This window comes from Salmo trutta, chromosome 25, assembly GCF_901001165.1.
Source record: "Salmo trutta chromosome 25, fSalTru1.1, whole genome shotgun sequence".
Lineage (NCBI taxonomy): Eukaryota > Metazoa > Chordata > Actinopteri > Salmoniformes > Salmonidae > Salmo > Salmo trutta.
In genome coordinates, this window is record NC_042981.1 from 4,178,490 (window position 1) to 4,203,750 (window position 25,261).

Genomic DNA, 25,261 nt, shown 5'->3' on the forward strand with positions numbered 1-25,261 from the left:
GTTTCTATCAGCATGTTAAATGTGCAACCAGAGGAAAAAGAACTCTGGACCACCTATACTCCACACAAAGAGACGCATACAAAGCTCTCCCTCGCCCTCCATTTTTCAAATCTGACCATAATTCTATCCTCCTGATTCCGGCTTACAAGCAAAGATTAAAGGAGGAAGCACCAGTGACTAGAGCAATAAAATAGTGGTCAGAGGAAGCAGATGCTAAGCTAGAGGACTGTTTTGCTAGCACAGACTGGAATATGTTCCGGGGATTCTTCCGATGGCAATGAGGAGTACTCCACATCAGTCATTGGCTTCATCAATAAGTGCATTGATGACGTCGTCCCCACAGTGACTGTACGTACATACCCCAACCAGAAGCCATGGATTACAGGCAGCATCCGCACTGAGCTAAAGGCTAGAGCTGCCGCTTTCAAGGAGTGGGACTCTAACCCGCTATGCCCTCCGACGAACCATCAAAAGAGGCAAATCGTACTACACCGGCTCTGACACTCATCGGATGTGGCAGGTATTGCAAACCAATACAGACTACAAAAGGAAACACAGCCGAGAGCTGCCCAGTGACACAAGCCTACCAGATGAGCTAAACTACTTCTATGCTCGCTTCGAGGCAAATAACACTGAAACATGCATGAGAGTACCAGCTGTTCCAGAAGACTGTGTGATCTTGGTACTTGTTACTTTAATCTCTTATTCTTATCTGTATTTTTTTTTAAACTGCATTGTTGTTTAGGGGCTCGTAAGTAAGCATTTCACTGTAAGGTCTACACCTGTTGTATTCGGCGCATGTGACTAATACAATTTGATTTGATTTGATACTAAAAATCAAATCCCGTTTGAGATAAACCCTTTTTTCTGTATGGAGGTCTATGTGAGAGTGTCTAATTGCGTGAGGCTTATTTAATCGAATAGAAGTTTCGTAATGTTTAGGCTGTTACAAACGTACTGATATAAAGTGGATGCATGTGGCATTCTGGCAATGCCTTAGTTGTACCTATTGTTCACACGCATATCTATGGAACGCCGTTTGGGTCTTTGATTGTCAAAAAAAAAAAACACGTCAAATAAGCTTTTAATTTGACACGTCAAATAACACAATTATATTATAGAATTTGCACGTGCAAGCCAATCACCACCATTCCGATCAAGCTGTACTATACTGTGTTGATAATAAGGCATTATTTCTTCCATCAAATGGGAAAACATCTGTGTGAGCATTTGAAATTAGATTAGAATCAAACGAGCCGGATCAAAATACAGATGTTATTAGCAACTTCTGGGATAGCTAGCTAACTTTAGCTTGGTAACGTTACCTAGCTAGCACCAATGTAACCTGCCTGAAAACAATCTGCAGTCATTTTCATCATTCTTAGCAAGGATTTAGGAATCTATGTAAGTATTAGCTTATTGCGGGACTCTGAAACCACTGCCTTTCCTTCCAGTTCTCTGCTGCCAATGACTGGAACGAATTGCAAAAAAAAAATCGCTGAAGTTGGAGACTTATATCTCCCTCACTAATGTCGTGGAAAATCGTCTTAAAAATATAACACTCTTACAAGAACTTGTAAATTCAATATAGACTTTAATACAGAGTAACAAAGCCAAGCCGGTCCACGGAACAACTGCCTTTCCCAAGCCCCGGCTCTGCCTTTATATCCATACATTGCATAGGCACATCCCTTATGTAAATGAAGTCATTTGTCTTAGGTCTTCTGCCACCGTTATCTTTCAACCCGATGAATAACGCCCATATTTGAGGATAACGCCTATATCTGCTTCTGACTATATCATAATGGTGGCTGAAACCCCCGCGTGTGGTACAAAAATAATGCATGTTTGGTCATTTTGCTGCCATCCTTTCCTCTGTGCCCTTCTGTTTGACCATCCTAAATGTATTTATGGCCTTTTCTACATAACTCAAGTCTAGTTGTCAGGCCACTATTCAACCCACAGTGGCCTGTTGCCTTATTTGGAACCAAGTGTCGTCTTCTCTTCCTATAGCCAATGTATTTATGTTTTTTCTACTTCAGCACAGCTGCTTATCTCCCAGACTAACTTTAAGCATCAGCTATCTGAGCAGCTTACCGATCGCTGCAGCTGTGCACAGCCCATCTGTAAATAGCCCATCCAATCTATCTACCTCATCCCCATATTGTTTTAATTTATTTTTTTCTCTCTTTTGCACACCAGTATTTCTACTTGCACATCATCATCTGCACATCTATCACTCCAGTGTTAATTTGCTAAATTGTAATTACTTCGCTACTATGGCCTATTTATTGCCTTACCTCCTTATGCCATTTGCACACACTGTATATAGACTTTTTCTATTGTGTTATTGACTGTACGTTTGTTTATTCCATGTGTAACTCTGTGTTGTTGTTTGTGTCGCCCTGCTTTGCTTTATCTTGGCCAGGTCGCAGTTGTAAATGAACTTGTTCTCAACTGGCCCTACCTGGTTAAATAAAGGTGAAATAAAGAAATACAAAAAAAAAATGTGAATTGAGCCACATTTATTGTACCTGACAACCTGCTATGTGTATTGAACACTATTCCAGAGGAAAAACAATACAACTTGGATGTTTTGGAGCCTGATAACTCTGAGGAGGACGTTGGGGGAAAAAAAACACTTGTGTACTGAGTAGACCAGGGCTCTCCAACCCGTTTCCTGGAGAGCAACGGTCTCAAAACTACATCCCAAACAGCATGAAATTCCAGATTTTTTTCCCCTTCAAAACATTTGTTACACAATAAGGGCATTATCATAATTTTCACAATTTTGTGTGTCATTTCAAACTTTCAATTGTGTGGAAGTATATATATATATATATATCTAAAAAGGAAAATCTAATTTAACTTCACTGCCGCTTTAATAAAAACAATCGTCTGTCATGACTGTAAACACATCTTCAAATTCACAATTTAAGATTCGCTAAACAAATAGGGCTCCCCATCTCAGTGCAAGAGGCATCACTACAGTCCCTGGTTCGAATCCTGGCTATCACATCCGGGCCGTGGTTGGGAGTCCCATAGGGTGGTGCACAATTGGCCCAGCGTTGTCCGGGTTTGGCTGGGGAAGGCCGTCATTGTAAATAAGAATTTGTTCTTAACTGACTTACCTAGTTAAATACTTTATTATAATTTTTTTTAAACAGCCCCCCTGGTAAAGCTACTGGAGCATCACTCTTCTTCGGTGTGCAATATGTTTCATTGTGAAAGACTGTGCTTCAAACTGTTTTCTTGAAATTATTTGTAGCCATCTTCTCCATTTGTGGGTTTCCATTAGATAGCACAGGCACAAAGTCAAAATGGCTATATCGTAAAAATATAGGAAAAAAAAAAAAAAATGCTTTTTGCTCTTAATTTAAGATTAGCAGTGTGTTTATTTTTAATTTTTAAAGATGATAAATTGTATAAATAGGCAGGGTTTATGACTTTGTGACTGTGGTAACTAGTGATGTACCTATCCATGCATGAGTACCTTTGTTTTAGTTTCCAGAAAACATGTGATATTGTAAGGTGTTGTGTATTCGTGACCCTACAACATGCACAAAATAAATTAAACTAAACTTGACAGAATGTTTTGTGAATAATGGGATAGATATCTATAAAAAAAAAGATCATAGACCAAAAATCACTCATGTGGATAGTTCCAACACACAAAAGGTATCTCAACCACTGGTAAATGGGGAGAGAAAGACAAAACACAAAGAGAACACAGATGTTACGAAACAGTGCCTCTCTTTATTCTGCCGCACTGCAAATTGGTATTATTTACATGGCATGCCACATCAATACAGGAACTGACTAAGGACACAATCGATAACACTTAGAATCTGCTCTGGAAAAGAGAGATAATGGTACCAAAAAAAAAAAGATATTAAAAAGAAAATAAACAATTCTCTCTGTGATCCATGTAAATTCATTTTTAAATCTAATTTCTTTTTTTTTGTTGTAGACTTTACAAAGTGCTGTCCAGTAGCCAGGCAGATAACGAGCCAGCCCTGCTGTCTGAGAGGAGGAGGACAGGTCAGCTGGAGAACAGGGCAGGTGGTACTGCCCTCAACTCTTAGGTCAGGGGAAAACCTAAATCATGTACGAAGAGAATACAGTCCGTGTCTTATGACAGGGGGGGGAAAAAAATCAAGATTTTACCCCAATAAAATGTTGACAGTCCCAATAACCTCAAATCATGTCATTCTGTATCTTACAAGACAGTGTTGGTCAAGGTAAGAATCCACAACCACTATGTCCTTGCAAAAGAACTGGACACCAAAAGAGTGAACTTCAGATCCATATGAGGGAGAACCAACGTTAAGATTTATTTATAAAAACTTAGAAATTACAAAAGAAAAATAACACAATTCCAAGTACGATTTTTACCACATAATAATGAGACAAAAAAAAAGGTGGAGAACTGTCTTCTAAGAGAGAACCTTAGAGAGAGAAAAAAGCTGTCTTCTCTTAATTAATATTTCCTATCGTTTTAAGGTGGACAGCCTCTCTCAAACACACTCAAGCATACGGTCACATCTCTCTCACACTCACTCTCTCTTCCCTTACACACACACACACACACACACACACACACCTCTCTCTCTCACTCACACCTCTCTCACACACACACACACACGTGCCCTGGGGCGAATGGCCAACCAACATGCAGGAGGTTCTGACTGACTGAGGTTTTAGGCCATTTGATCATTCGTTTCAAGCCCCTCATCTTCTTCCTGTAGTTCTTCAGATCAAGCCCCTCATCTACTTCCTGTAGTTCTTTAGATCAAGCCCCTCCTCTTCTTGTAGTCCTCCAGGTTGAGAGACCTACGTGGAGCACCGTCCTTCACTGCCAGGGTGTTGGCGCTCACTGACAGAGACTTGGCTTCTGAAACACACCAGAGGAACAACATTAGTTGTTATTAACAACATTAGTCTGACACATATCTGTTGTTACCGGTGTAGGTGCCCCTAGACGCTGACCTTGAGTGAGTTTAGCGTTTCCCCTCACAGATGGTTAAGGTTAGGACTCGGGGAGGGGATGCTGATCCATTAACTGGTAATAGCCGGCGTTTGGCCAATAAAAAAAAAAGCAGATAAATAAAAATTTGCCATTGGCCAATTGTCCGAGAGAAGAATAATGAAAAACATTGCGAAATAAGTCTTTTTAGCCTATGAATTGATGTAAATCCATTTGACCAGTCATTCTTATCGGTCTATAGGTTTATTCAGCATCATTTATTGGCGCACGTGTATATTCGTTAAGCATGTTATTTATTACATGCGCACAGCATACAGATACAGAGACTTCTGGCAGACCGTGAGAGCTGCTACTACAGGCATGCTGGGTAATCAGCGGAGGAGAGACGGGTTGTGGATGAGGACGACAGAGACTTCTGGCAGACCGTGTGAGAGCTGCTGCTACAGGTCAAACAGCTTGTTGTTTGTTGCTGCTGGAGTGAACGTGCTTTTATAAGCCCAATCATTGCCCAATGTTGTAACGAGAGCCCACGAGTGAGGTCACACACCCTCCAGGCAAATATGTAATTTTGTTGTTGACAAATGCCCCTCACTTACAAACAGTGGAGAACAGATTTCCCCCCTATGTACTGCATTCCAGGCCAGAGTAAGTGTTCTGTTATTGACAGCGCTTCCTAAAGCTATGAATGACAAAAGGAACAAATGCTCGCCGGCACGAAACAAATTAGGTGAAAAGGGCTTACAAGACACCCCTTTCCCTTTCCCCCGTTTACGACTGAGTGTCAAGAGAGACAAAGAACACACACTTTCTGCAGATCAGCAGGCCATCTTTACGATCTTAATGTGTTACCCCGGACTACCAACTAGACTTCCGGGTACCATACATGTGGATTCCAAGAAGGGGGGGGGGGGGTTTAGGCTATGAGAATCCTTGTAAGAAGAAGGAAAAATAACAATTGTGGCAGCGATATTTAAACACGTTTCTGAACAATGTATGAAACTGAAGGACTCGTGACATGTTGGTATAACTTAGAAACATACTGTGATATTTAAAATGTCTTAAAAAAAACAAAAAGGGGTTATAATGTGTATTTGCTGTAACATGAAGTATATGTATTTTACTCAAGGCATGTTTAGAACCTACAGGCTATGTATTTCATCCTAGGGACTGTTGAACCGTGTTCTGTACAGCTGAAACATACTGTGTATACCTTTATGAAAAATTAACATAACTGTGCTGAATTCTCAGAATCAACAGGGTGGTTTCGTGACACCCTGCCTTATCAGCTCCGCGCTCTGTGAGTATCCCTATAAATTACAGGACTTGTCAACCAGACAGGTAGATAAAGTTTATTTGCGGTGTGTGGCCACGCCAGTTTGAACAAAAATGATCATGTGGAATGAACTGGTTGCTCATTCAAGACTAACTGACTGAGATCACAATCCATCCCGGGGCCGGGATCAGAGGAAGAATTCACTGCAGGGAAAAGCTGTAAGAGACTACTTTCCTGGACTGAGAGAAAAATAAGTGGGTTTAGCTCCTTCGGTCTGCTGGCCTCAGCATTACTGACAATAGAGACTTGGACAACAAACCTTTTCCCACACAAACAGAATCTAACTGGGCAGGCAACACTGACATACAAGTAATTTACTTATTGCATTTTTAATTTCCTCTGAAAGTGGCGCTGCGTATGTAAAGTGGTGGAAAATAGTGAGTATTAGGCTTGGGCGGTATCCAGATTATCATATCTTCATACCATCCTTCTCTCATCCCGGGATTTATAGGATTACCGGCATAGCACACAAGGGGTCGCTAAAATCCCAAGAAAAGCCCATTTGGCCTCTTACCAGAATCCGAAGAAAATGAGCACAAACTAATAGCAAAATCACATAGACGCTGTTAGCTAAATGCTAACGAGCGAAAACTAACAAACTAATTACAGCTCCCGCTGTGTATTTTACAAACAAACATGTGACTGACTCAACTGTTCTGGGGAACTACGGTAAGATTCATCATGTGACTGACTCAACTTTCTCCAATGTCTGGTCAATTAAAATGATGCCGGCGCCACATTTACATGCATGAGTCATGTCTAATGGACCCCCTGACCTGCGCCCAGGGGAAACCCCTGACCTGCGCCCAGGGGAAACCCCTGACCTGCGCCCAGGGGAAACCCCTGACCTGCGCCCAGGGGAAACCCCTGACCTGCGCCCAGGGGAAACCCCTGACCTGCGCCCAGGGGAAACCCCTGACCTGCGCCCAGGGGAAACCCCTGACCTGCGCCCAGGGGAAACCCCTGACCTGCGCCCAGGGGAAACCCCTGACCTGCGCCCAGGGGAATCCCTGATCTGCGCCCAGGGGAATCCCTGATCTGCGCCCAGGGGAATCCCTGATCTGCGCCCAGGGGAATCCCTGATCTGCGCCTAAAGGAAACCCTGATCTGCGCATAAAGGAAACCCTGACCTGCGCCCAGGGGAAACTTCACCCTGGAGAGAGATACATACATGAGCCACGTCAATCGGTATCGTTACTGCACATTGAACTACCCTGCTGGAGGCAGGGATCGGACCCACCACTTTGTGCATGTCACATACACATTTGAAACTGTCCGTCTCACCTGCGTTGGGAACCTGTAGGTCTATCTTGACGTCAAAGTCGTGAACTTTAAAGAGGTCCTCTGATAGATCGCTGGTGTTCTTAGTAGGGTCGATGACTTTCAGAGCAGCCTGTCCCGCTCCCCTGCCCATCTCAAACTCCAAGTCCATCTCTTTGCCTGACCCTTCTCCGTACTTCTCATTGAGGTGTTGGAGGATAGCTGCATGGACTGAAGGGTCTCTGGCCTGTGGGAACACAAAACCCAAAACGTCAATACTGCAGACAGGCAAGTTATTCAGAATTTTATACGTGTAGAAAACCCTTAAAGTTGCTCCAGGATACTTTATCTCAGCACTCAAACCATGCAAACCCTCACCCTGGCTCTGAAGATATACTTTGTAGCCCTTACTGATGAGGTTGGCTACCCCTTCCTTCATTTTTAAACGTGTATTTTTCTATATATAGACACACCCTGTGTGTTAAAATGAACTATATACACATGGAGCTTGGCTGATGCTTTAAGCTCACGAGTGGCGCAGCGGTCTAAGGCACTGCATCTCAGTGCTAGAGGCGTCACTACAGACCCTGGTTCGATTCCAGGCTGTATCACAACCAGCCCATAGGACTACACACAATTGGCCCAGAGTCGTCCGGGTTTGGCCGTCAATGTAAATAAGAATTTGTTCTTAACTGACTTCCCTAATTAAATAAAGGTTAAATAAAAATAATAAAAAAGCTTTGGGCGAAACCCAAGTTAATAGGCCATGTGATTTAAAGGATTTTTTAAAATCAGGATATTTTCTACCTGCAAGCTGCAATGTTTTTATTTTTAACATTCCATTCTCTGGCAACAGCTCTGGTGGACATTCCTGCAGTCAGCATGCCAATTGCACGCGCCCTCAAAATTTGAGACATCTGTGGGATTGAGTTGTGTGACAAAACTGCACATTTTAGAGTGTCCTTTTATTGTCCACAGCACAAGGTGCACCTGTGTAATGATCATGCTGTTTAAATCAGATTCTTGATATGCCACACCTGTCAGGTCGATGGATTATCTTGGCAAAGGAGAAATGCTCACTAACAGGGATGTAAACAAATTTGTGCACAAAATTGTAGAGAAATAAGCTTTTTGTGCGTATGGAACATTTCTGAAATATTTTTCTTCAGCTCCTGAAACCAACACTTTACAAGTTGCATTTATATTTTTTGTTCTGTATATAAACTGAAGTCAAATGTCTACAGTTTTCGACAAACTGGTGCTTCTGTCCCCAACCAAGGAGGACCTACAGCAGCACCTAGATCTTCTGCACAGATTCTGTCAGACCTGGGTCCCTGACAGTAAATCTCAGTAAGACAAAAATAATGGTGTTCCAAAAAAGGTCTAGTTGGCAGGACCACAAATACAAATTACATCTAGACACTGTTGCCCTAGAGCACACAAAAAAACTATACATAGCTCGGCCTAAACATCAGCACCACAGGTAACTTCCACAAAGCTGTGAACGATCTGAGAGAAGGCAAGAAGGGCTTTCTATGCAATCAAAAGGAACATAAAATTTGACATACCAATTAGGATTTGTGAAAAAAATGTAGTTTTAAACTCAGCAAAAAAAGAAACGTCCTCTCACTGTCAACTGCGTTTATTTTCAGCAAACTTAACGTGTCAATATTTGTATGAACATAACATGATTCAACAACTGAGACATAAACTTAACAAGTTCAACAGACGTGTGACTGACAGAAATTGAATAATGTGTCCATGAACAAAGGGGGGGGTCTAAATCCTAAGTAACAGTCAGTATCTGGTGTGGCCACCAGCTGCATTAAGTACTGCAGTGCATCTCTTCCTCATGGACTGCACCAGATTTGCCAGTTCTTGCTGTGTGATGTTACCCCACTCTTCCACCAAGGCACCTGCAAGTTCCCGGACATTTCTAGGGGGGAATGGCCCTAGCCCTCACTCTCCGATCCAACAGGTCCCAGACGTGCTCAATGGGATTGAGATCCGGGCTCTTCGCTGGCCATGGCAGAACACTGACATTCCTGTCTTGCAGGAAATCACGTACAGAACAAGAAGTATGGCTGGTGGCATTGCCATGCTGGAGGGTCATGTCAGGATGAGCCTGCAGGAAGGGTACCACATGAGGGAGGAGGAAGTCTTCCCTGTAACGCACAGCGTTGAGATTGCCTGCAATGACAACAAGCTCAGTCCGATGATGCTGTGACACACCGCCCCAGACCATGAAGGACCCTCCACCTCCAAATCGATCCCGCTCCAGAGTACAGGCCTCGGTGTAACGCTCATTTCTTCGATGATAAACGCGAATCCGACCATCACCCCTGGTGAGACTCGTCAGTGAAGAGCACGTTTTGCCAGTCCTGTCTGGTCCAGCGACGGTGGATTTGTGTCCATAGGCGACGTTGTTGCCAGTGATGTCTGGTGAGGACCTGCCTTACAACAGGCCTACAAGCCCTCAGTCCAGCCTATCTCAGCCTATTGTGGACAGTCTGAGCACTAATGGAGGGATTGTGTGTTCCTGGTGTAACTCGGGCAGTTGTTGTTGCCATCTTGTACCTGTCCCGCAGGTGTGATGTTCGGATGTACCGATCCTGTGCAGGTGTTGTTATACGTGGTCTGCCACTGCGAGGATGATGTCTGTCCTGTCTCCCTGTAGCGCTGTCTTAGGTGTCTCAGAGTACGGACATTGCAATTTATTGCCCTGGCCACATCTGCAGTCCTCATGGCTCCTTGCAGCATGCCTAAGGCACGTTCACGCAGATGAGCAGGGACCCTGGGATTCTTTCTTTTGGTGTTTTTGAGTCAGTAGAAAGGCCTCTTTAGTGTCCTAAGTTTTCATAACTGTGACCTTAATTGCCTACCGTCTGTAAGCTGTTAGGTCTTAACGACTGTTCCACAGGTGCATGTTCATTAATTGTTTATGGTTCATTGAACAAGCATGGGGAAGTAGAGTTTAAACCCTTTACAGTGAAGATCTGTGAAGTTATTTGGATTTTTACAAATTATCTTTGAAAGACAGTGTCCTGAAAAAGGGACGTTTCATTTTTTGCTGAGTTTAGAACCCTTTATGGTTGTGAGGTCTGGGGTCCGCTCACCAACCAAGAATTCGCAAAAAGGGACAAACAGGAAGTTGAGACTCTGCATGCAGAATTCTGCAAAAATATCCTCTGCGTACAACGTAAAACACCAAATAATGCATGCAGAGCAAAATTAGGCAGATACCCACTAAATTCTACAACCACCTAAAAGGAAGCGATTCCCAAACCTTCCGTAACAAAGCCATCACCTACAGAGAGATGAACCTGGAGAAGAGTCCGATAAGCAAGCTGGACCTGTTCACAAACACAAACAGACCCCACAGAGCCCCAGGACAGCAACACAAGTAGACCCAAACAAATCATTAGAAAACCAAAATATAATGACTTGACATATTGGAAAGAATTTACCAAAAACAGAGCAAACTAGAATGCTATTTGGCCCTAAACAGAGAGTACACAGTTGCAGAATACCTGACCACTGTGACTGCCCCAAACTTAAGGAAAGACTATGTACAGACTCAGTGAGCATAGCCTTGCTATTGAGAAAGGCCGTTGTAGGCAGACCTGGCTCTCAAGAGAAGACAGGCTATGTGCACATTGCCCACAAAATGAGGTGGAAACTGAGCTGCACTTCCTAACCTCCTGCCAAATGTATGTCCATATTAGAGACACATATTTCCCTCAGATTCACAAAGAATTAGAAAAAAATCTAATTTTGATAAAGTCCCATATCTCCCACTGTGGGTGAAATACCACAGTGTACCATCACAGCAGCAATATTTGTGACCTGTTGCCACAAGAAAAGGGAAACCAGTGAAGAACATTTACCATTGTAAATACAACCGATATTTATGTTTATTTTCCCTTTTGTACTTTAACTATTTGCACATCGTTACAAAACGGTACAGAGACAATTAAATAACATTTGAAAATGTCTCTATTCTTTTGTAACATTTTGTGAGTGTAATGTTTACTGTTAATTTTTGCATTTCACTTTTGTTTATTATCTATTTCACTTGCTTTGGCAAATGTAAACATAATGTTTCCCCATGCCAATAAAGCCCTTCGAGTTGAATTGAGAGAGAGAGGATCTCAGACTTACGTTAGACACCATGGTGGGTTTGCACTGCCGTCTGGTGAACGGGTCCATCTGCATCTTGGCATTCTGTCCCTCAGCCTAACAGAAATAGTATTAAAATATAAATATAAATATATATATATATATAAATATAAATATAAATATATATATATATAAATATAAATATATATAAATATAAATATAAATATATATATATATAAATATAAATATAAATATATATATATATATATATATATATATATATATATATATATATATATATATATATATATATATATATATATAGAAGAAATTCCCTTTTTTTTTTTCGAGAAAAAATGTTTTGATAGGCTACAGTAGATCAGGTGTGAGATCTAAATGACAGAAAGAGAACTGCAAGTTCAGTGAATCACAAGGCTCATTTGAATTTCCTGCTGCGTAACAGTGATCAAATTAAGATACTACATCTGTAGTACGGATTCTTACCACTAAGGCTTTCTCAGACTCCACAATGTTCCAGCTCCGATTTCTCTGGTTGATATAGCTGGAGAAAACAGATGGACAGGCAGAGAGGTTTATATAGACAGAGAGACGCAAAAAGAGATATAGAGAGGGTGAGAGCGAGAGAGCAACAGTTGGTAGCGCAGGTATGGGAAACTTTGATCTGAACTCATCAATTGGGGAGGGGGGGGGGGGGCTTGCAGAGGTTTGCGTACCCACACACTAGCCTATTGGGGGGCCCAAATCAAAATTTTTGAATATCCTGCAATTCTATACATTTTGCCATAGGATGAAGAGAAGATTTAAAAAAAAAATGTTATAATTAATTTAATTTCATGCAATTCTACACATTTTGCCATGGGGGCGGAGAGAAATGTTTTTCATATGATATCTGAGTGACTAACAAAATTAAAAAATGGGGGCCCACGGTCGGTAATTTGACAATATATCTAAGTTTAGATCGCTGGTCCGCTCGACTAACTTACCAATCTAAAAAACGTTTGCCGATACGGGCTACTTGAGTGACTGGACACCCCCCCCCCCCCTCCAAAAAAACATAAATCTGTATTTTTTTGGGTCTTTTGAAATTGATCCTAAAGACGTCAGTGTTGTTGGGTTTGTTTCCCACAGTGGACCTAAATGGGGAAAAAGTATAAAAATGTATGCATTCACTACTGCAAGTCGCTCTGGATAAGAGCGTCTGCGAAATGACTCAAACGTAAAAAATAAAATAAAAAAAAGGTAGAAAAACATTCAATCACCTACTTCAAACTACAGAACAGAATTTTCCTGATCAGCAAACTACGCATCAGGTAAAGAACAACGTTATAACAACACCAACTGGCGGGAAGACAGGCGGCGACGGGGAAGACGGGCGATGGTCTCACCTGATGGCAGAGATGTTTTTGGTCCTCTGTCTGTCCAGATGCTCGGCCCTCTCCTCCAACTCATTCAGCTGGTCCTGGATCTCTTTGGCTCGGTCTCCTTCTCCACTCTCCTCTGCCATGGCCTGGAGGTGAGAACACACATGTTATAATGTATGTATGTATGTATGTATGTATGTATGTATGTATGTATGTATGTATGTATGTATGTATGTATGTATGTATGTATGTATGTATGTATGTATGTATGTATGTATGTATGTATGTATGTATATATATATATCTCAGTGGGGGCTCCTCAGAGGAAGGGCAGGACCACACATAGTACATTGCAGTACACACAGTAGTACAGAGCAGTACACACAGCAGTACACGCAGAAGTGTACACAGCAGTAGCATACACAAGTATAAACAAGTACACGGTACACACAGCTAACGAAAAAACAACTTTCTGGGTTAAGAAACGTTTCTCTAACGTACCTTATCTTTGAGTAGTGATGTTTTCTTCATGGCGTAGTTGGAAGGCGCCTTTCGGAATCTGTCTTTCTCTTTTACGATCTGTGAATCAACAAATAAACAACAATCAGATCTGGGCTGAAATTCCACATTGGACACCAGGGTTGGGCAGTCTCCAGATTGGTATTCCATCATGTTGTTTCTGTACCATACCGGAGTATATGGTATTACCGGAAGTGCACACAAGGGGCACTATTTCCCACCCCCCCCCACAAAAAAACAAAAAAACATTTGTAAATACCTTCTTTTAAAAAAAATTTTTTTACCCACTAAACAATTTAGGCAACATGGATCTCGATCCAGGAGGGGACAGAATGTCTCTGCTGTAACCAACAAGTTTGATCATAGCTGGAGCCCTGAGCTGGATAGAATGCATTTGAGACAACGTTCGATTTCTTCTTAGGATTTCTTATAACTTTAACTATAAGCACTGGCGTAGCCCTCAGCCCCAGGAGGCAGCGTTTTCATATTTAAAAATAAAAGAATAATAATAATAATAATAATATATATATATAAAATTTAACGGTATTGAAAATCATACCGTTGCTATTTTTCGAAATACCCCTTATATGAACGGTATTTCGCCCAAGCCTAGTATACAGCATAATTAATACTCGCTAAATAGGTATGGCAGGAAAATAAGCCTGTACAGATGAGAAACAGATAGTGCACTACATAGGGAAAAAGGGTGCACTACATAGGGAATAAGGGTGCACTACATAGGGAATAAGGGTGCACTACATAGGGAATAAGGGTGCACTACATAGGGAATAAGGGTGCACTACATAGGGAAAAAGGGTGCACTACATAGGGAATAAGGGTGCACTACATAGGGAAAAAGGGTGCACTACATAGGGAATAAGGGTGCACTACATAGGGAATAAGGGTGCACTACATAGGGAATAAGGGTGCACTACATAGGGAATAAGGGTGCACTACATAGGGAATAAGGGTGCACTACATAGGGAATAAGGGTGCACTACATAGGGAATAAGGGTGCACTACATAGGGAATAAGGGTGCACTACATAGGGAATAAGGGTGCACTACATAGGGAATAAGGGTGCACTACATAGGGAATAAGGGTGCACTACATAGGGAATAAGGGTGCACTACATAGGGAATAAGGGTGCACTACATAGGGAATAAGGGTGCACTACATAGGGAATAAGGGTGCACTACATAGGGAATAAGGGTGCACTACATAGGGAATAAGGGTGCACTACATAGGGAATAAGGGTGCACTACATAGGGAATAAGGGTGCACTACATAGGGAATAAGGGTGCACTACATAGGGAATAAGGGTGCACTACATAGGGAATAAGGGTGCACTACATAGGGAATAAGGGTGTTACTTGGGACCCACACAGATACACCAGATGACCAAAAGTATGTGGACACCCCTTGAAATGAACGGATTCGGGCCATTTCAGCCACACCTGTCAGCAACGGACGGGCGAGCACACAGCCATGCAATCTCCAGAGACAAACATTAGCAGTAAAATGGCCCTTACTAAAAAAAGCTCAGTGACTTTCAACGCGGCACCGTCATAGGATGCCACCTTTCCAACAAGTCTGTGCATCAAATTTCTGCCCTGCTAGAGCTGCCCCCGGTCAACTGTAAGTGTTGTTATTGTGAAGTGGAAACGTCTAGGAGCAACAAAGGCTCAGCTGCAAAGTGGTAGGCCACACAGATTCTCAAAGACGGTGGGCTCTCGTTCTCCGTGGCCGACGTGAGGAAGACATTTAAGTGTTTTAAACCCTCGCAAGGCTGCAGGCCCAGATGGCATCCCTAACGCGTCCCTCAGAGCATGGACATATTCAATCAATCCTTATCCCAGTCTGCTGTCCCCACATGCTTCAAGATGTCCACCATTGTTCCTGTCCCCAAGAAAGCTAAGGTAACTGAGCTAAATGACTACCGCTCCGTAGCACTCACTTCCGTCATCATGAAGTGCTTTGAGAGACTAGTCAAGGATCATATCACCTCTACCTTACACCCTAGACCCACTCCAATTTGCTTACCGCCCCAATAGATCCACAGAAGATGCAATTGCCGTCACACTGCGCTATCCCATCTGGACAAGAGGAATACCTATGTGAGAATGCTGTTCATTGACTACAGCTCAGCCTTCAACACCATAGTACCCTCCTAGCTCATCATTAAGCTCGGGGCCCTGGGTCTGAACCCGGCCCTGTGCAACTGGGTCCTGGACTTCCTGACGGGCCGCCCCCAGGTGGTGAAGGTAGGAAACACCACCTCCACTACGTTGACCCTCAACACAGGGGCCCCACAAGGGTGTGTGCTCAACCCCCTCCTGTGCTCCCTGTTCACCCATGACTGCGTGGCCATGGACGGCTCCAACTCAACCATCAAGTTTGCAGACGACACTACAGTGGTAGGCCTGATTACCAACAATGACGAGACAGCCTACAGGGAGGTGGTGAGGGCCCTGGCAGAGAGGTGCCAGGAAAATAACCTCTCCCTCAACGTCAACAAAATGAAGGAGCTGATCGTGGACTTCAGGAGACAGCAGAGGGAGCACCTCTCTATCCACATCGATGGGGCCGCAGTAGAGAAGGTGAAAAGCTTCAAGTTCCTCAGTATAAACATCACTGACAATCTGAAATGGTTCACCCACACAGACAAATGTGGTGTTGTGCCTCTTCAACCTCAGGAGGATGAAGAAATTTGGCTTGGCCCCTAAGACCCTGACAAACTTTTACAGATGCACAATTGAGAGCATCCTGTCGGGCTGTATCACCGCCTGGTATGGCAACTGCACCGCCCGCAACCTCAGGGCTCTCCAGAGGGTGGTGCGGTCTGCCCAATGCATCACCGGGGGCAAACTACCTGCCCTCCAGGACACCTACACCACCCGATGTCACAGGAAGGCCAAAAAAATAATCAAGGACATCATCCACCCGAGCCACTGCCTGTTCACACCGCTACCATCCAGAAGGCGAGGTCAGTACAGGTGCATCAACTCTGACACCAAGAGACTGAAAAAAATTTAAAAAACTATCTCAAGGCCATCAGACTGTTAAATAGCCATCACTAGCCGGCTACCACCTGGTTACTGAACCCTGCACCTTAGAGGCTGCTGCTCTATATACATAGACATAGAACACTGATCACTTTAATAATGGAACACTAGTCACTTTAATCATGTTTACATATTTTGCATTACTCATCTCATGTGTATATACTGTATTCTATTCTACTGTATTCTAGTTAATGTCACTCCAACATTGCTTGTCCTAATATTTATATATTTCTTAAATTCCATTATTTTACTTTAGATGTGTGTATTGTTGTGAATTGTTAGATACTACTGCACTGTTGGAACTAGGAACACAAGCAGAGTGCTGAAGCACATCAACGTGTCTGTCCTCGGTTGCAACACTCACTACAGAGTTCCCAAACTGCCTCTGGAAGCAATGTCAGCACAAGAACTGTTCGTCGGGAGCTTCATGAAATGGGTTTCCATGGCCGAGCAGCCGCACACAAGCCTAAGATCACCATGCGCAATGCCAAGCATCAGCTGGAGTGGTGTAAAGCTCGCTGTCATTGGACTCTGGACCAGTGGAAACACGTTCTCTGGAGTGATGAATCACGCTTCACCATCTGGCAGTCCAACGGATTAATCTGGGTTTGGCGGATGCCAGGGAACGCTACCTGCCCCAATGCATAGTGCCAACTGTAAAGTTTGGTGGAGGAGGAATAATGGCCTGGGGCTGTTTTTCATGGTTCGGGCTAGAACCCTTAGTTCCAGTGAAGGGAAATCTTAACGCTACAGAATACAATGACATTCTAGACGATTCTGTGCTTCAAACTTTGTGGCAACAGTTTAGGGAAGGCCCTTTCCTGTTTCATCATGACAATGCCCCCATTTTAAAAAGCGAAGTCCATACAGAAATGGTTTGTGGACATCGGTGTGGAAGAACTTGACTGGCCTGCACAGAGCCCTGACCTCAACCCTATCGAAGACCTTTGGGATGAATTTGCCTAATCGCCCCAACATCAGTACCCGACCTCACTAATGCGCTTGTGGCTGAATGGAAGCAAGTCCCCACAGCAATGTTCCATCATCTAGTGGAAAGCCTTCCCAGAAGACTGGAGGCTGTTATAGCAGCAGAGGGAACCAACTCCATATTAATGCTCTTGATTTTTGGAATGAGATGTTGGACGACCAGGTGTCCACATACTTTTGGTCATGTAGTGTACTTAGTCTTCCCTGTGGCTTAGTTGGTAGAGCATGGTGTGTGCAACGCCAGGGTTGTGGGTTCGATTCCCACGAGGGGCCAGTACAAAAAAAATATAAATAAATAAAAATGCATGAAATGAAATGTATGCATTCACTACTGTAAGTCGCTCTGGATAAGAGCGTCTGCTAAATGACTAAAATGTAAAATGTACTTACGTCCTCTATGTCTTTGTCGTTGAATTTGTAGTTACAAGCCTCTTTGATGGCCTGCTCCTTCTTATTGATCTCATCTAGAGTAGGGACCTGCATACTGGCTATGATCATCTGTAGACAGAGAGAAGAGACATATCAAACACGTTCAATACTCCACAAGAGAGACTGCTCTACAACAGGCCTGACATAACCCGTGAGGCTAACTAGCCATCCAACCAACCAACCAACCAACCAACCAACCAACCAACCAACCAACCAGCCAGCCAGTCACCCATCCACCTTAGATCCACCTTAGATCCACCTTAGATCCACCTTAGATCCACCTTAGATCCACCTTAGATCCACCTTAGATCCACCTTAGATCCACCTTAGATCCACCTTAGATCCACCTTAGATCCACCTTAGATCCACCTTAGATCCACCTTAGATCCACCTTAGATCCACCTTAGATCCACCTTAGATCCACCTTAGATCCACCTTAGATCCACCTTAGATCCACCTTAGATCCACCTTAGATCCACCTTAGATCCACCTTAGATCCACCTTAGATCCACCTTAGATCCACCTTAGATCCACCTTAGATCCACAACATTCACTCTCGTTATTCAACTGGTCTGTTGTTTGAAATCTTGCCATCTACCAGGTGGTGGAATTAAAGCAACTATGCCTCATCCAATCAGCACGCACCCACTGGCACTTCCTCAAGTCAACCATCCAACCAGCACGCTCCCACCACCACTTCCTCCAGTCTACATCCAATCAGCATTCTCCTCCTGCCACTTCCTCAAGTCAACCATCCCATCAGCACGCTCCTCCAGTCAACTCACCGCCTCTTTCCACTTCATGAACTCATTTTCTGTGAACTCCTGATTGGACACAAACTCCAGTCTGAAGACTCGGGTGTCACCACCATGCCTAGAGGAGAAATATGGGACAGAGCACAGAGAAACATTTAGTCGGCATAGAGAAACGGGCAGGAGTCGTAGAGAAACGGGCAGGAGGAGGAGAGAAACGGGCAGGAGGAGGAGAGAAACGGGCAGGAGGAGTAGAGAAACGGGCAGGAGGAGTAGAGAAACGGGCAGGAGGAGGAGAGAAACGGGCAGGAGAGAAACGGGCAGGAGGAGGAGAGAAACGGGCAGGAGGAGGAGAGAAACGGGCAGGAGGAGGAGAGAAACGGGCAGGAGGAGAGAAACGGGCAGGAGGAGGAGAGAAACGGGCAGGAGGAGGAGAGAAACGGGCAGGAGAGAAACGGGCAGGAGGAGGAGAGAAACGGGCAGGAGAGAAACGGGCAGGAGGAGTAGAGAAACAGGCAGAGGAGAAGCCAAGGGTAGTAGCAGGTAAGAGCTGAGTAGTCTTACCTTAACTGTAGTCCTTTGTTCGTCCGGGTCGTTCCCAACTGGTACACTTTAGCCGTCTCTACCACGTCAACTATTTCAGCCACCTTATCACAGGCAATTACAAGAAATACTCATTACTGAACATAGCTAAGTGAAAATTCAAATGAAACATATAGAAAAAAAAAAGGTCTGCAGCAACATTGCCAAGGAACAATCTCCAAAGTTAAATAGGAATATGGACTCAGGCTGGTTTCCCCCAGACAGAATAAAGTCCTAGTCACTTTCAATAGAGAATCACTATTGAACTTTGATTTGTGATCTTAATCTGGGTCCAGGAAACCGTCCCAATAAATGCATCTCGTTATACCCTGTAAACTGGTTTGCTACTACTGTTTCCGATGCCTATCCGTACGAAGCAGCCGCTGACAGTCTTCTGGAAGAACGGCATGTGGCACCAGCGCTCCAGTTTGTGTCGGGACAGACGGACACGGTTCAGTTCGTCTGGTAGTGACACGGGTTGCGACTTTGGTGGCGTATCCTCTTTCCTGGAACGCCACAAGACAGGAAACAGAAACGTTGGTCATGCAGAAAGGTTATAAATTGTTGGTAAAAAAATAAAAAGTGTTTCCTTATCTCCAGAAAAACAACTTACAAGACCGAATGGAACAAACTGTCATATAGAGAGCTATGATGAAAACGTTGCCTGACACTGAACAACAGTACAACTATCAATCAAACCATTATCTGTCTATCAATCAAACCATTATCTGTCTATCAATCAAACCATTATCTGTCTATCAATCAAACCATTATCTGTCTATCAATCAAACCATTATCTGTCTATCAATCAAACCATTATCTGTCTATCATTATCTATCTATCATTATCTGCAGCGGATAGACAAAAAGATACTCACTCTTCGTCTTCGGAATAAGATGAAGAGTGTGAACTGCGATCGCTCTTTACGGATGATTTGTCGTCATCCTCTTCCTCCTCCTCCTCCTCATCGTCCGAGTAAACCTCGCTGGTTTTCAGGGGCTGCCGTTTCGCCAGGAGCTCCGCTGTCCCAAATTTTTTTTGTCATTTAGCAAACAAGTCAAACTTTATTTAAAAGTACATTTCACAAACTTGTCTTCTGTTCTACCAACAGAGATCAAAGGTCAATACACAGGAAGACTCACCAAAATGTTTTACAAAGGAAAACAAAAAACCAACCTTTCTTATTGGAGAAATATAGATAACACCTCGTTTCAATACCACCCGTTGACCCGGTCCATACATGCAATCTATTGACTACATGCATTGCTTGATGACAATGGAAATGTGGAGGACAAACACTACACAAGCAACATACCTGTCCTGGTTTTCTTCTTCTCTCTCTCTGCTTTCAGTTCCTCCATGGCCTGAGACTTTTTATCCAGCTTCTCGTCCCGTTTAGTCCTCCTCTCCTTGTTGTGAGACATAACCTACAGGAGAACGTAGTCACAATGTACCGGGTAAAAGGGGACTATGGAACACAAAGTGGTGTGTTGTTTTTTTGGTTTGGGATTTAAAAGATGAACCTCACCACTTGCTGGTCCTGATGAGTTCTGTCTTCGTGATGACTGCTGGATGATCGATCCCGTTTCTTCTGTTCCTCCTCGTGCTTCTTTTTCTTCTCCTCTTTCTCCTTCTTCTTCGCCGTTTTCAGCTTCTTTTTAATTTCAAATCTGACAGAAAGATTGACAGTGTCAGGCAAATGGTGTTCGATGACGAGATGCATAGTAATAACCCCCCCAGGATATTCATTTCAAATCACCTAAAAACAGATGAATAAAATCTCCAACTGGTCAACTGAACAAGTATAACAACCACAGGGATGTAAAACTCTATTCATTAAATTGTCTTGGAAATTCTTTATATGAACAAAATAACTAGAATAATGTTCACAAGCCAACAAGCCTCTGTACTCTTATGGCTCCAGACAGACAGTAACAACTCTCCTGCTGAACACACCCCCTGGTTCTGTACTCTTATGGCTCCAGACGGTAACAACTCTCCTGCTGAACACACCCCCTGGTTCTGTACTCTCATGGCTCCAGACGGTAACAACTCTCCTGCTGAACACACCCCCTGGTTCTGTACTCTTATGGCTCCAGACGGTAACAACTCTCCTGCTGAACACACCCCCTGGTTCTGTACTCTTATGGCTCCAGACAGTAACAACTCTCCTGCTGAACACACCCCCTGGTTCTGTACTCTTATGGCTCCAGACGGTAACAACTCTCCTGCTGAACACACCCCCTGGTTCTGTACTCTTATGGCTCCAGACAGACAGTAACAACTCTCCTGCTGAACACACCCCCTGGTTCTGTACTCTTATGGCTCCAGACAGACAGTAACAACTCTCCTGCTGAACACACCCCCTGGTTCTGTACTCTCATGGCTCCAGACAGACGGTAACAACTCTCCTGCTGAACACACCCCCTGGTTCTGTACTCTTATGGCTCCAGACAGACAGTAACAACTCTCCTGCTGAACACACCCCCTGGTTCTGTACTCTTATGGCTCCAGACAGACAGTAACAACTCTCCTGCTGAACACACCCCCTGGTTCTGTACTCTTATGGCTCCAGACAGACGGTAACAACTCTCCTGCTGAACACACCCCCTGGTTCTGTACTCTTATGGCTCCAGACGGTAACAACTCTCCTGCTGAACACACCCCCTGGTTCTGTACTCTTATGGCTCCAGACAGTAACAACTCTCCTGCTGAACACACCCCCTGGTTCTGTACTCTTATGGCTCCAGACGGTAACAACTCTCCTGCTGAACACACCCCCTGGTTCTGTACTCTTATGGCTCCAGACAGACAGTAACAACTCTCCTGCTGAACACACCCCTGGTTCTGTACTCTCATGGCTCCAGACAGACAGTAACAACTCTCCTGCTGAACACACCCCCTGGTTCTGTACTCTTATGGCTCCAGACAGACGGAAACAACTCTCCTGCTTGTCCTATTCTCACCTCCTCTTGAGCACCTCCCTCTTCTCTATCCTGTTGAAGAGCTCCTGCTCCCTCTCCTTCTCAGTCATCTGCTCCAGCCGAGCCCTGTCCTCCTCGTCTCCCATCAGGTCCTCTCCATAGCCGTCCCTGAACACATCGTCCTCCGACGAGGAGTCTGAGCTGGAGGCAGAGCTGTTGCTCTCCGAGTCAGACACCTCACCTGGTGGAGGAGAACATTATATGGCGTTAGCGTTGTTGTGGAGAGAGACGGCATAAATTAACTCTTTTAGACTGCATCTATACGACGATACGGCCAAGGCAGTAGTGTCGTCTCTATAGCAACATATTTTGTCTGTGTTAATGCACCTTTCGATACGAGTCTCAAATCAATTATTGGTCACAGCAATTAACCACTCTTGGGGTCTGTCTCAATTCGTCTTTATATGATTCCTTGCATCCCATCTCCTCACCTTCTCAACCGTATGTGTTTTGAGAAGGAGCCAAGGACAGAGGATTCCAGAATGAGCCCGGACCTTCAGAGAACTTACTGTTGTTAGTGGAACCACTGACAGCTACCACTCTCTTGGGTTACCTCCTGAAGTGTGGACTTGCACACTCCACACCATGGACGTTAAAGCATTAGATTGTTGTAAGCATGTTTATTTATTTATTTTTAAACCTTTATTTAACTAGGCAAGTCAGTTAAGAACAAAGTATTATTTACAATGACGGCCTAGAAACAGTGGGTTAACTGCCTTGTTCAGGGTCAGAATGACAGATTTTTACCTTGTCAGCTCTGGGATTCGAACTAGCAACCTTTCGGTTACTGGCCCAATGCTCTAACGACTAGGCTACCTGCCGCCGCCTCCAGCATTGGCTGGAGGGAGTCTCCACTATTAAACCCATGAGAGGGAGTATGCAAGTTCACACTTCGTAAGAAAGTGTGTAGAATCGGGCTACAACCATTTTTTTCTTCTTAAAACGTACCCTCCTCAGGGGCAGAGCTGTCAGCTGAACTGTCTCCACCAGAACTCCCGGACGATGCAGCTTTATGAACCCTCTTCTTCGCTGCCTCTTTCTTCTTATCTGTTGCCGTCGGTTTTCCTGGCTTGACCTTCTTCTTGACTTTAGGACCACCGGCGGTCCACTACGTGAAAACAACACAAAAACAGAACATTATCATGTGAAGCATCAAGGACGGTATGAAAGTATGTTAACTAATACAGTGTCTCTTTCATGCCACTACTGTAAGGGCTGATTTCCTGTACACAGATTAAGCCTAGTCTGGAATTAAGAAGTTATTTCAAAGGTGACCCTACACTGGGCATGCTTCTTAGTCCGGGAAACCAGCCCTAAGAAGATCCAACAATATGGAGAGAGGACGTTACTGTGACATACCTCATCATCACTGTCTGATGTCTCTGAGTCTGATGAGGCTGCAGGCTTGCTGACTGGCTGGTTGTCCTGCTGGTCATCCTGCTGGTCGTCCTGCTGGTCATCTGAGTCCACTCTCTTCCTCTTGGTGGCCAGAGACAGTAGCTCCTGGGGGGCCACACGGTGAGAGAGACAAAACAGAGGTGTGTTTAAAGCATGGGTGAGTGAACGTACAGTGATTAGGGAAACAGAGGCCAAAGTTGAGGAGCACATATTATGTTACGATATAGATATTATTAGATATTGTGAATACAAAAAAGGCACAATAGTAGAGGAACTGACATCCTGTAACATCATAGATCAATAGTTAATATGAATAGATTTTTACAGGATGAATGCTGCATGGTTTGCTCAGGAGAGACAGCTGATGTGTAAAAGTTAACGTTTCAGTGGACTGACAATCTCCTTTACAGCATATTTACAGTGGTTGCTGCATGTTAGAAAGCATTATAGTACCGTAGTAGTAAATTATTCATAGTTTATCAGTCACACACTTTTATTGTCATCTTTTATTTTATTAGGTTGTGCAACTTAACTTATTGTATTTCAATATGGTCCTGTGTAAACAACTAAATGAGACATCAATAGGTAATAAATCTCTCTGTTGCAGTGTGCGTCAAATTTTAAATTGTAACTATGTTTGTTTATGTTAACCAATAGGCCGAATTGTTAACTACCAACACCAGCATTATGATATCAAATTAGCTGCTAACTGACTAGTATTAAGTTTAACACCAAGCTATCAAAGATAACTAGCTAGTTAGCAACTAAACTGCGGCAAGTTACGTGATGTTAAATCTACGATTGGCGTATTTTTAATAACACAACATTGTCTGTGAAGTAAGTAACATGACATGCTATCTTTCAACACATTCCTCCGAAGCTAACTTTAGCTTACGGTTAAGCTAGCTAACTAGCTAACTAAATATAACTTTAGCAGCGCCCATTACGTCGTGCAGGATATGATATAATGTAATATCTGACGACCAAATTATCACAACGCGTTAGATTAATGTTTCCACATGATATTATACTAGTATTTAAATAACGCCAATAAAACTTCAGGCCTACGGCGCGGTGTTTTCCTCAAGACACAGCCAGCATGCTAACATTAGCTAGCTAACCCAAACTGTTCTCGTCCGGTTGTCAAACCCCCCCCCTCTCTCTCTCTCTCCTTTTGAGCTAAGTAGCGCAAAACAAAATTCAAACCGGACAAGGTGTAACCTCACCTGATCTAAATTATCATCGCTGGCGCTGTCTTCGGAGTCAGAGTCGATAACGACTCGACCTTTCCGTTTCTTTACATTCACCATGATGAGCTCGGCTTACCGGGCCGTGTGTCGCTGAAGAGGAGCGAAACGGCGGTAGCTAAGTAGTTTTTTTTTTTAGCACCGCAAGACCTGAACTGGTCCTGAGCCACACAAAGGCGCTAGAGGACCACTGAGCATGCGCCTCGATGACAAACGG

The 25,261-nt window shown here is 43.7% G+C and overlaps 1 protein-coding gene across 1 annotated transcript; it reads right to left on the reverse strand.

Moving 5' to 3' along the window:
- Positions 1-3,736: 3,736 nt before the first annotated feature.
- LOC115161877 (RNA polymerase-associated protein RTF1 homolog) lies at positions 3,737-25,219 on the reverse strand. The gene is made up of 17 exons (XM_029712687.1): positions 25,024-25,219; positions 23,759-23,902; positions 23,348-23,507; positions 22,382-22,580; positions 20,944-21,085; positions 20,731-20,842; positions 20,293-20,437; positions 19,744-19,921; positions 19,398-19,480; positions 18,867-18,954; positions 18,043-18,150; positions 13,583-13,660; positions 13,106-13,227; positions 12,204-12,261; positions 11,742-11,816; positions 7,605-7,827; positions 3,737-4,894 (listed from the first exon to the last, which is right to left on the reverse strand). Exons 1-17 carry the CDS (start codon positions 25,105-25,107, stop codon positions 4,788-4,790), a joined length of 2,106 nt encoding a protein of 701 aa, XP_029568547.1. The 5' UTR covers positions 25,108-25,219; the 3' UTR covers positions 3,737-4,787.
- Between the last annotated feature and the right edge of the window lie 42 nt (positions 25,220-25,261).

Excerpts from the sequence above, each read along its gene's own strand:
- LOC115161877 (XM_029712687.1), bottom strand. The coding sequence starts at position 25,107 with ATGGTGAATGTAAAGAAACGGAAAGGTCGAGTCGTTATCGACTCTGAC. Across the intron at positions 21,086-22,381 it reads AGGGAGGTGCTCAAGAGGAG|ATTTGAAATTAAAAAGAAGC; the intron begins GTGAGAATAGGA and ends TCTTTCTGTCAG. Across the intron at positions 4,895-7,604 it reads CCTACAGGTTCCCAACGCAG|AAGCCAAGTCTCTGTCAGTG; the intron begins GTGAGACGGACA and ends GGTGTGTTTCAG.